The sequence below is a fragment of the Pristis pectinata genome, chromosome 7 (genome assembly GCF_009764475.1).
Source record: "Pristis pectinata isolate sPriPec2 chromosome 7, sPriPec2.1.pri, whole genome shotgun sequence".
Taxonomy (NCBI): domain Eukaryota; kingdom Metazoa; phylum Chordata; class Chondrichthyes; order Rhinopristiformes; family Pristidae; genus Pristis; species Pristis pectinata.
The window spans coordinates 103,470,812-103,483,550 of NC_067411.1; the positions used below are offsets into that span (position 1 = coordinate 103,470,812).

Here is a 12,739-nt window from a genome sequence, read left to right on the forward strand (position 1 = left end):
AGAAATATGTGGAGGAAATGAGTGGTTTCAGAGGAAAAGTTGTGCAATGCAAGAATAAATTCAGCTGCTTAAGGGAGATTGCTGGTGGATAGACAGTGATTCAAGGACCAATACTGAGTTCAACAATTTCAGGTCACAGCCATAATCCCTATATTTTCCAACAGTAGCAGTTATGATGAGTCTGCATGTAATCTTTTGTATCCTTTTTGTCATTTATTATCTCCTGCCTTCCAGTTTATCACATACCTTTTCCTTTTTGTTCACTTTCCCTGCCTCTGTAGGGAACATGTCCAACTTTTGGGAATCCTGAAAAGTATTTGTGTTTGAGAAAAGTAAATGAGCTGAAACTCTATTTCCCTCTCTCCAAGTGATACCTCTATTGAGTATTTTAAACACTTTTTACGTTTTTGTTTGTATTGAAGAGGTTTAATTTGCTGCCCTTTGGATACTTACATGGGGGAATTGTGCACTTTTAGAACATAGAACACAGAACATTACAGCACAGTACAGGCCCTTCAGCCCACAATGTTGTGCTGACATTTTATCCAGCTCTAAGATCTATCTAACCTTCCCTCCCACATAGCCCTCCATTTTTCTATCATTCATGTGGCTATTCTAAGAGTCTCTTAAATGTCCCTAATGTACCTGCCCCGACAACTTCTGCAGGCAGTGTGTTCCACGCACCCACCACTCTCTGTTTGTGTGTACAAAAAAAAACTTGCCTCTGACATTCCCCCTTATACCTTCCTCCAGTCACCTTAAAATTATGCCCCCTCGTGTGAGCCATTTTCGCCCTGGGAAAAAGTCTCTGACTGTCCACTCGATCTATGCCTCTTATCATCTTGTACACCTCTATCAAGTCACCTCTCATCCTCCTTCTCTCCAAAGAGAAAAGCCCCAGCTCACTCAACCTATCCTCATAAAACATGCTCTCCAATCCAGGCAACATCCTGGTAAATCACCTCTGCTTCCACATCCTTCCTATAGTGAGGCAACCAGAACTGAACACCATACTCCAAATGTGGTCTGACCAGAGTTCTGTAGAGTTGCAATATTACCTGGCAGCTCTTGAACTCAATACCCCGACTAATGAAGGACAACACACCATACACCTTCTTAACAACCCTGTCAACCTGCATGACAACCTTGAAAGATCTATGGACATGGACCCCAAGATCCCTCTGTCCTCCACACTGCTAAGAGTCCTGCTATTAACCTTGTATTCTGCTTTCAAATTCGATCTTCCAAAGTGTATCACTTCACACTTTTCCGGGTTGAACTCTATCTGCCACTCCTCAGCCCAGGTCTGTATTCTATCAACATCCTGTTGTAACCTACAGCAACCTTCTACACTACCCACTACACCACCAACCTTCGTGTCATCTGCAAACGTACTAACTTACTTGTTGCTTATGTTGATTGTGTTACAGGTGAAAGAAATAATTTGGTTTTAAGAAATGTAGAAAATGCATTAGGAGTCAGCCCCTCCGCACTGGTGAAATGAAAGCTGTCGTTTTGGTTATAATCTTATGGCAAACTGAAAAAAGGAACTATTTTAGCAAGGTTGGGATAAATGGAAGAACCAAAGGTTGAAGCTGCTGATAATAACAGAAGTTAAGTGAAGCGATCTGCAGACTAATCAGTAGAAAATTTAGAATATGGCCTTGGTGAAGTTGTTAATGGAACCAAAACTGTCCCGAACAAAATAAGGCAAGAAAATGGAAAAAGAAATGAAACATTACAGAGAAAATTTGCAGTACGTCCAGCAACACTGAAAGAGGGGTGGAGGCTGGGGAGAGTATAAAGGGAGAAAATGAAAACACTCAGCAGATCAGTGTCTCTGGAAGGAGATATGGTACTGGGAAAGATTTTTTAAAGTGGTTAATTTTAAATTGCAGGGAAGGTGATGGCAGGAGTCGACAGGGAATATCTATGATAGTGTGAGGCCAGGGCAAGTGGGTTAACAGGGCAGTTAGAGGCTCATTATGCTTTGTCTGTGTAATGTAGCAGGGCTGTAGGACATGCCAAGCAGGTTCCACTGTACTGATTGAGGTGGGAAACTGGGGCAGATTCACAGAAAGTTGGTATTGGTTTACTATTGCCAGTTCTGATGCAGACAGAGTGAGTTGCCTAAAGTTGCAGAATTTTGATATTGGATCTGGAGGCTGCAGTGTGATCAGATGGAAAATGAAGTATTTTTCCTTAAGCTAACACAGTGCCTTTTTGTAATTGTGCAAGAGGCCACAAACAAGTCAGCATGGGATAAAGAATTAAAATGGCAGGCAACCAGAAACTTGGAGTCACTTCTGTGGGATGAACATGGGTGCACCACAAAGTCTACATTTGGTTTCTCTGTTGTACACCACATTGTGAGCAGCGAGTGCTGAACTTTGAATTGGAATTTTTATTTTTCTTTTTAATTGGTTTATTTTTGTCACGTGTACTGAGGTACAGTGAAAAAACTTGTCTTGCATACCGATTGCACAGATCAATTCATTACACAGTGCATTGAGGTAGTACAGGGTAAAACAATACAGAATGCAGAATAAAGTGTCACAGCTACAGAGTGCAGTGCAGGCAGACAATAAGGTGCAAAGTCATAACGAGGTAGATTGTGAGGTCAAAGGTCCATCTTCTCGTACTAGGGAACCGTTCAAGAGGAAGTTGCGGAGGATGATCCATTGGATGCAGAGGTTGGAGGGAGGAAGGTGAGAACCAGGGAACTGGATATGGGACACAGTCAGGAAGGGTGTGGGGTGGGGGAATAGGGGATGGAGTACTGTTTGGGAAACAAGTTAGTAATGACTCCAGTCCACAAAAGCACATGGAAGTAACATATGACTTTCACTACAGAAATGTGCACATTTCTTTTAAGAATAAAATCCTAAAATTTTAGGAACAGGATATTTTAGCTCCAAGTCTTTGCTTTGCCTTTTCAATAAAGTCATCTGTAATCTGTGACATAGCTCCTTTGCCTCCTTCCTCCCCCCCCATATTTTTAAAACATTAGTTAACCTTGGGGATTATCAGATGTAGAGAGCTCTAGATGGAAACCTGACATGGATGGATCCTGGGAGAAAGGTGGCATTGAAAGGTAAGAGTCGATGTTACACGTCACCTGTAGGTGCAACTTAATGGATTTGACTTTTTCACCTTTACTCCCAACTTTTGTTTACAGCCCTTAAAAGTTTAAAGTAATGTGGAGACAGGGCATACTGCACAACAAACCACAGGGATTTGTGTTTGCAGTTCATGTACTGAATTATTAATGACTGACACCATTGCAGTGTGTCAGTATCATGTCACCTGATCGTCAGCTCTCGGTTATCTCTCCTCCTCCTTGACATGTTGTACAATGCACTCTCGCCCTAAGTTTGCTTTGTGCTGTTTCTAAAATCCACGTTGGTACACCTGATCATTCCTAACTTTCGGCTGGTCATAAATCAGAATTGATAAAGATATTGGAACAGATTAATTACTTAATTGCATCTAATATTGGCTAAAGGTAATAAAATATTTTTAAAAGATTAGAAAACTTGAAAACATTTTTGGAATTCAGGGATTAAATTGAATAAACCCTGAAATGAGTTTTGCCTCACTACGTCTTTGTCTCGTGCTGTAACTGCTGCCGCAAAGCAACACATTTCATGTCCTGATTCTACTCGTTCTCATCCACTTGACCCCAGCTACCCGAACTTAACATCCCTTTATTTTTTTCCCATCCAAACCCCTAATATCCCTCATCAACCAAGTTTTCCTCTTCCTGCTGGCCTTGCCCTTGTATCCATTGATCTCTCTGGTAATTGAGTAGGATTTGTTGATGCCTTCACAATGAATTAGCAAGTCATAACTCTGTGGTCTCCTGGTTCAGAGCAGTTTCATGGTAAGAGTCACAGCTTTGGGAGAACAGGGGAAATAAATCTTGATTTGACTGCTGGTGAAAATTGAAAATAGTTTGTAAATCCAAACATGTCTTCAAAAACTGACAACCTAAGTTAGGAGATATCAAAACACATTTAGTGATTGTTGGTAGAACATGCAACCACATTTCTGCTAAGGGCATCTGTAAGAGGAAAGTAAATATGCAATAATGTTTGGGCTTTGTTCATTTTTTTTTTCTGAATCCATTGTTAATTTGGCATCTCGTGAGTTTTATTGAGCATGGTTCCGTGGTCAAAACCACACTGGTGCAAATGTCCCGGAGTTGTAATGCATCACTGTTAAAGGGCATAGACAGTATAATGAAGAACGACTGACTAAATTAATCTGTTTTTATTAGTTGAAGCTAACTTTAAAGTATTTTTGTTTTCCCAAGTTAATGCTTGGAAGAGTAGATGCTTATAGTAATGAAGTAACCTTGTATATAGTTTGTACGTAGTAATGGAGTAACTTTGTGTATTTTGCTCATGGAAAACAAATAAAACTGCTGGAATGTGAGACAGACGGATGAGCTGGAAGAACTCGGAGTTGAGCAGCACCTGTGGAAATGTTTCAGCTCGAAGTCCCTTCATCAGAACCGATAAAGAGAGAAAGCAGCTGGTCTAAGTGGCAGAGAAGGTGGAGGATATAATCATTGCATGGATGGTTAAGCTCCTTGGTTTGTGGTCAAGGCATAGAGTACAATGCAGCAAGTATTGATAAACGGAATTAGAATAAATGGGTACTTGATGATTGGTGTGGATGTGGTGAGCTGATGGGACTTGTTGTTGTGCCTGTACACTGATTCTACAAATGTAAAACACCTGCGTTGTCTTGGATGTGAGGAATCGGCACGAGCCATGTTCTGGGAAAACGCTGCAGGAAGTTTGAGAAGTTCTGAAATCTAGATATCTAACAACCAAATCTCCTTAGAACCATAGAACAATACAGCACAGTACAGGTTCCCTTATACAATGAGATGGACTATGATCTCACGATCTACCTTGTTGTGACCTTGCATCTTATTGCACTGCACTTTCTCTGTAGCTGTGACACTTTACTCTGTACTGTTATTGTTTTTACCTGTACTACATTAATGCACTGTGTACTGACTCAATGTAACTGCACTGTGTAATGAATTGACCTGTACGATCGGTTTGTAAGACAAGCTTTTCACTGTACCTCGGTACAAGTGACAATAATAAATCAATACCAATACCCTTTGGCCCACCATGTTGTGCCAACCTTTAAACCATGCCTAAGACTATCTAACCCCTTCCTCCCACATATCCCCCTATTTTAAATTCCTCCATATGCTTATCTAACAATCTCTTGAACTTGTCCAATGTATCAGCCTCCAACACCATCCCAGGCAGCGCATTCTATGCACCAACCACTCTCTGGGTGAAAAACCTCCCTCTGATATCTCCCTTGAACTTCCCACCCATTACTTTAAAGCCATGCCCTCTTGTATTGAGCATTGGTGCCCTGGGAAAGAGGTGCTGGCTGTCCACTCTATCTATTCCTCTTAATATTTTGTACACCTCTATCAAGTCTCCTCTCATCCTCCTTCTCTCCAAACAGTAAAGTCCTGGCTCCTTTAGTCTCTCCTCATAATCCATACTCTCTAATCCAGGCAGCATCCTGGTAAATCTCCTCTGCACCCTTTCCAACGCCTCCACATCCTTCCTATAATGAGGCGACCAGAACCGAACACAGTACTCTAAGTGTGGTCTAACCAGAGTTTTGTAAAGCTGCATCATTACCTCGTGGCTCTTAAACTCGATCCCCTGACTTATGAAAGCTAACATCCCATAAGCTTTTTAACTACCCTATCCGCCTGTTGGCAACTTTCAGTGATCTGTGGATATGAAGTCCCAGATCCCTCTGCTCCTCCACACTCCTCAGTATCCTGCCACTAACCTTGTACTCTGCCTTGGAGTTTGTCCTTCCAAAGTGTACTACCTCATACTTCCCTGGATTGAACTCTATCTGCCACTTCTCACCCAGCTCTGCATCCTATCAATATCCCTCTGCAAGCTTCCACAATCCTCCACACTATCCACAACACCACCGACCTTTGTGTCGTCTGCAAACTTGCTAACCCACCCTTCCACCCCCTCATCTAAGTCATTAATAAATATCACGAAAAATAGAGGTCCCAGAACCAATCCTTGTGGGACACCACTAGTCACAGACCTCCAATCTGAATGCACTCCCTCCACCATGTTGTGCCGACCTTTAAACCACGCCTAAGTCTACCTAACCCCTTCCTCCTTTCTACAGGCAAGCCAATTCTGAATGCATACGGCCAAGAGTCCCTGGATCCCATGCCCTCTGACCTTATGAAGAAGTCTACCATGTGGAACCTTGTCAAACGCCTTACTAAAATCCATGTAGACCACATCTACTGCACTACCCTCATCAATCTTCCTGGTCACCTCCTCAAAGAACCCTATCAGGCTTGTGAGACATGATCTTCCCTTCACAAAGTCATGCTGGCTGTCCCTAATCAGTCCATGATTCTCTAAATGCTCATAGATTCTATCTCTTAGAATCCTTTCCAACAGCTTGCCCACCCCAGACATAAGGCTCACTGGTCTATAATTCCCTAGACTATCCCTACTTCCTTTTTTGAATAAGGGGACAACATTTGCCACCCTCCAATCCTCCGGTACCATCCCTGTGGACAACAAGGACTCAAAGATCCTAACCAACGATTTCCTCCCTCACCTCGCGGAGCAGCCTGGGGGATATTCCATCAGGCCCCAGGGACTTATCTGTCCTAATATTTTCTAACAACTCCAACACATCCTCTCTCTTGATATCTACATCCCCAAAGAACCTCAAATATGTCAAAATTGATTTGCTTTTTATAAATCCTGCTTAATTGTTTATGATTTCTAGAATTCCTGTTGCCGCTTCAGTAACGTAGACTTCAGAATGTTTACATGTGGTGATACAGGTGCACCTAGCTATTCCTTGGCCTGATTCGAAACAGTTAGTTTTCAGTCCTCCTTACTTGCCCTGAAAAGTTAACTAGCTAAACATTTACTACGTTGTTCTTTGTTTGCTGTTCACTAAACTGTTACACTTGCCTACAAGTCTCCAAGGAGCCATCTGTAACTGGTGGCAAGAAACAGTTCTAGATACAGGTTGTAAAGTACAATTTGTTTTGATGATCAAGTGGACTTGAAAGTAGTTCACAAAACAGTAAAATCAACTTTTTTAAAAAAGCTTAAGTTTACATTCTATGTTGCTTACATTGAGCATTTGCTCATGGCTGTTTGCTGGAGGCACAACGAGCCATGTAATAGGCTCAGTAGCAGAGGTGCCACAGAGGAGCACACCGTAAGATAAGCTATCTTTATTAGTCATATGTACAAGGATTGTGTAGAGTGTTCTGGGGACAGCCCGCAAGTGTCGCCACGCTTCTGGCACCAACATAGCATGTCCACAACTTCCTAACACATTCTTTGGAATGTGGGAGGAAACCGGAGCACCCGGAAGAAACCCACGCAGACATGGGAAGAACGTACAAACTCCTTACAGACAGTGGCGGGAATTGAACCCGGGTCGCTGGCGCTGTAATAGTGTCATGCAAACTGCTATTACAAAGAGAAGTGTATGTGGGGGAAAAGTGCTCTCTAAATGTTATCCCACTTTAAAACAAAAAGTTAAATTATTTTTCTGCTTATTTAAGGTGAACAATGTGTCTGGGGTTCCAGAGGAACTAGTAACAGATGGTTTTTATAAACCAAATGGTTCCTTGAATGAAGCAGACCATGAGTCCAATCGTGTAAACAGATTGCAGCCTGATGATGCAGCTCAGTAAGTACTGTGTTCCAACGTCTTCGTTTATAACTTGTTGCTTCCTGTAGTTTTGGAGCAACCTTTTATGTGGTGTTCATGCAAGCTTGTTTGTAATTTTAAATGCTCACCTGAAAACAAAAATAGACAAGGTGATCTCATTTACTTCTCTCAAGTGTTGCTAATTAATCACACAACTCTGGCAATCCACCTATAAATAGCTCCTGAAATGAAAGCGGTCACACATTGTTCTTTATTTTCCCCTCTGATTCTCTCTTGTATATGGTGACCCATTTGGAGTGGGAAGCTAGAAGCCTGCAAATGTGTGTAGAATTATACCCCATAGCAAGTAGACTTTTATTTCATGAAGGTAGATCCAAGATCGCTTGAGCATTAACCACAGCTTCTAAATATCAAAGTGCTAAGTACTGCAAACTAATCTGTTTAAAGTATAGAAACACTGGCTACTATTAAATGTTTAATATCCCTGTATTAAATCTGTTCTTGTAGCATCCCTGAAGTTTCAGTTCCATTAATGTGTGAGCAGCCACCTCAACATTCGTCCAGCAGGGACTCTGCTGAAAGCAAACCGTCCTCGCAGAGAAAGCCTCCGAGGAAGAGGAGACCTGGAAGAGCAAAAAGACCAGAGAATGATGAATATGAAACAGATTACACGACTGGTGCAGAATCCTGCGATGAGTTAGATGAAGACGACTTGGGAAGGTACTGAGGAACTGGTTTTGAGGTCATTTTGCTGATTATGTCCTTGCCTTCAGCTTTTGATGAAATTATTGTACTGACCGGAATTGAAATTTATTTGCAGTCAGTATCCACCAATCACATCAGACCAACAGAGACAAGATTATAAAAGGGAATTTGACAATGATTTGCAGCAATACAAGCGTCTCCAGGGTGATCTGGATGAAATAAATAAACTGTTTTCCCAGCTGGACAAGCAGATTGATGAGACAGAGGACAATGAGCAGTACCAGGTACGTCCTGAGTCTGTGAATTATTGCAAAGAAACCTGATGGTAGAATTCTTATGAGAGATGTTGGCGGGATGAACAACAATTATATAGTTGGAGTCCAAATATACATCTGCCAGTCATCATTGTTACAAAATGTGGTTATTTGGGTAGCATTCCATAAACAGTCCTGGTCCCTTCCCTATCTCTAAAATGTAATGATTTACTGATAGATTTGATGGGAACGATACTACAATGAAGCCCAATCATGAGCTTGTTTAATTTTTGTGGATGTTTTCCAGGATTGGAGGAATGTTGGCTAGGAAATCTGTCAATTTTTTTATTTGTCCGCTTTGCATATCAGAGGCACTGCATCTCAATATGAAACCCACATTGCTGCCCGGCTGAGATCATTTGGCTGCTGCACCAAGTATTGTAGATAAAACCTGGGATATTTGTCTTAGTTATACATTGGGTCCCTGGTGGCTTAATTAATAAAGACAAAGTATTTGTATAAACTGAACTGTTTTCCTGAGCTTGGACATAATCAAGAGCTCAGAATTTGGCACTCCATAATACAATATAATAAAGTAGTATATTCAATTACTGTAGTAGACTATGGACAAAAATTTCCTTAACATTTCAACCACTGAATTTGTACCCGAGGTATAATTGCATGGTAGTTTGTAAATCTATTGTACTTAAATCATCTAAACAGGTACTTAAAAATAAAGCCTAGAAAATATTACTTCTGTAGTTGATGATAAATGAAATAAAAAATGCTGGAAATACTTGGTAAACCAGGTAGCATCTGTTGAGAAGGAAACAGAGCTAATGTTTGATGAGGAGCTTTCATCCAAACTGGGCTTTTATTTAATATTTGTTTTCTTCCTATCTCCAGGCTATTGCTGTTGAATATAATAGACTAAAAGAAGTGAGGAATGTGAGTAGTTTAAAATTTAAATTTTCTAATGACGTTGTAAATATTTTAGTGAAATGGATCAATTCTTGCCGTTGATAGGATATTTGTAAATTTCTAGCATGAAATATCTGCCTTATTTTGCTTTCCGTCATGGATACAATGATTTTCCATGTATTTCTCTTTTACCAAACTACTATTGGAGAGTCAATTCTTGGAGAGCTTTTCAGCACCTTTGCTCCAACTTTACAGATTAGTGGATTAAACTTGGAGCACAACTCTGGAAATGTTTGTGGCAAGAGTATTTCAAATTATTTTCTGGCGTCTTTGAGTCTATTTGCTTAACCATAGAATCATTTTCTTCACTACTTTATACTAGTATTTGTCTATTTTTGCTTGGCTTTTTGACTTGGTGAAGCCGTTTTTTAATTAAAAATGAAGATCCTGTCTAAGGTTCTAGAGATCCTGACATGCAATAGAGCATGCAGATGTTCTTTGTATCTGCTTTCCTGATGGCAAGGATTTGTTATGTAGCTATGAATAGCAGTTCAATTTGTATCGGTTTCTGGCATCAGTTGAACCTGTGGCCCCTTATTTCAGACCTTCCAAAAGCAACACCAATGTAGCTCTTTCAAAATGTTGACAGAGAATCGGAAAAGTAAGCAGAGGCCAGAAATTAGAGCAGTAACATTTCTGCTGAGAAACATAACTATATGTGGGAGATTCAAATCTGATTCCATTCACTTCAGGAGAAAGTCCAACATCTGGATAATGCATGTTCTTGAGGTGAAAATGACTAAAGTTTAATGATTGTATTTTTGTTTTGGCTTGTCAGAGTAAGATGTACAAAGCATAGGTTAGAAATATCATGATGCTTCACATTCCCCCATAAATGATCTTAACTGAAAGCCATCATCCAGCCTTATCAAGTGAGACTGTCAATTTGGTGGCATGTGCAATTCAATATTGGGTACCTGCACAGCAACTTGGCTGACTGACCAAACCAATTTCTTTTTTTTCAATATTTACAACCAGTGCAGAGATCACTGTAATATAAACTGAAACTTCACTAGCATTATTTGTAGCCAACACATTGTGAAGCTTTCAGTATCCAGTTTAATTGCAGTGTTTTACTTGAATGTTGATTACCAGCTTATTTTTTTTGTAGGTTTTTTAAATATTGGTCATCAGATAAATGTTTCACAGATTCTCAATCTTCCTTTTAATTGGTAGTCTGAAGAATATCGAGAGAAGAAGAAACATTGCAAGCAGCTTAAGACAAAATTGGCTCATATCAAACAGATGGTTAATAACTATGACAGCCAGAGGTCCTGAGTGCCGAAACACGCACTTCTCGTGGAAACTTAAAGTGGAGGATTGTTTCCAACAGATGGATCTGACATGAAATAAAAAGCCAAGACTTTTTAAAGAGCCAAAAAAATTAATTACATGGTTTCAGTTGCTTCACTATACCTTGATAAAATTTGAAATTGTATTTTTATGCCTCTTATTGAGTTTTGATTTCATCTTTAAAACTTTGTCATTTGTATTCTGTGGATGAAAAATATTTTCAATGTTTTACTTTTTGAATGGTACAGAAGGTTGACTTACAAACGAGGGCCTTGGGTTTTAAGGTTCTTGAATTCTTAGCTTTAATAGAGCAAGTTGAATGTAAAAAGAATGATTTTGTTTTGTATGATTGTTTCTTCCGTAATTGTGAGGGATTTACTCAAATTACTTTGGACATTTACTAACCAAGCTTGTGGTGCTATTCAAGGCAATGAATAGCATTAATACAGTTTTTTTTTAAACCACATTCTGTGAATTGAAATAGTAAAAAGATAACATTATGTACCATAAACTGTTTGTAATGACCAATCCAATACACACATCAGATCAAACAATCATTATATTAATCAATGAATATTGAAGCAGGGCAATGGTTTGACATAATTTTTCTTAAAAAGTTCAATCATCTATGTAATTACTGTGGAAATGTTTTGATTAATACTTGATAAATAACCAGGGAGGATGTGTTTGCCATGTATATAAGAGGGGCACTGACACATCAGCAGAGTTTTTCTTGGGTGGAGTATATAGCCCATCTGCTTTGCATCTTACCTCCAGGATCAGACATTGCAAGCAAATACAGCTGAAGTCTGGGCATATTATTATAGACAAATGCAGTGTTTTCTTATTCAAATCAAACCGTATATTAGATTTTAAATGTTCCTGATACTAGAGTGTATGGTTGCATTTCATATATACTAGTAGATAAATTTAAAGTCTTAAATTCATGACTTTTTTTGTAACTACCTGCTCAGTTTACATACAAGGAATTTGTGAAATTAAGTACGTTTAGAAAATTTGATGTGCATTTTTAATCTGTATTTTTTTAATTGTATTTTACCATTTAATAAATGTTCCAGTGGTTTATCAGTCTCAAGTTGTAATGTTTTTTAAATCTACCATTGCTTGTGAAATGTCATTATTATTACACGGTACTTTTTTTATTTAAAGCGCATCTTTAAAGTTGGTGAAAATTAGTCAATATTAATGAGGTAAATGTATATTGGGTATTAGTGGAAGACTTGTAAGAGGTAAAGAAGTAAAAGCTTAAAGAACAAGTTTGACAAAGCTTAAAGGAGAAGGAAACATCAGCAGAGCGAAAGTCTGTAAGGAGAATGTTTGAACGTAGGGCAGATCAAACCTTCTGGAGGAATACATAAACCAGAATGAGACTTTTGGATTATGTGTGGGTGAGTTGGATGGTAATTGAGCTTGGCACTCATGGGAAAGTGAAATTTACACAAGACAATGCCTTGGGGCAGTGATTGAGATAGAGATTTATATGAGATGGGACTTAGGAGGATCTGAGCTCAGACTGTAGTTCATAAATGTGTCGGAAAGGGTTTAGATATTGGTTGCACATGAAGCTTAAGCATTTGCTCATCTTTGTGAATATCAATCCATTTGGGCACCAAACCCTGGATTGGGTGTTCTCATATTCTCTTCACCGAATTAAGCAAAATGGGGTTGATGTCCAAAAGTCTATCAATCTCTGTCTTGAAGATACTCAGTGATTGAGCCTGCATAGCCTTTTTGGCAGAGAATGCCAAAGACTA

General features: G+C 39.5%; 1 protein-coding gene across 1 annotated transcript in view; it reads left to right on the plus strand.

Moving 5' to 3' along the window:
• The window catches only part of LOC127572944 (uncharacterized), a 61,798-nt gene extending 49,742 nt beyond the window's left edge, over positions 1 to 12,056 (plus strand). Inside the window, exons 12-16 of the mRNA XM_052020669.1 lie at positions 7,622 to 7,749; positions 8,239 to 8,451; positions 8,552 to 8,720; positions 9,597 to 9,638; positions 10,848 to 12,056. Coding sequence (XP_051876629.1) covers positions 7,622 to 7,749; positions 8,239 to 8,451; positions 8,552 to 8,720; positions 9,597 to 9,638; positions 10,848 to 10,949 — 654 coding nt within the window. The 3' untranslated portion in view covers positions 10,950 to 12,056. The remainder of the gene's footprint in view (positions 1 to 7,621; positions 7,750 to 8,238; positions 8,452 to 8,551; positions 8,721 to 9,596; positions 9,639 to 10,847) is intronic.
• The last annotated feature ends 683 nt before the right edge of the window (positions 12,057 to 12,739 follow it).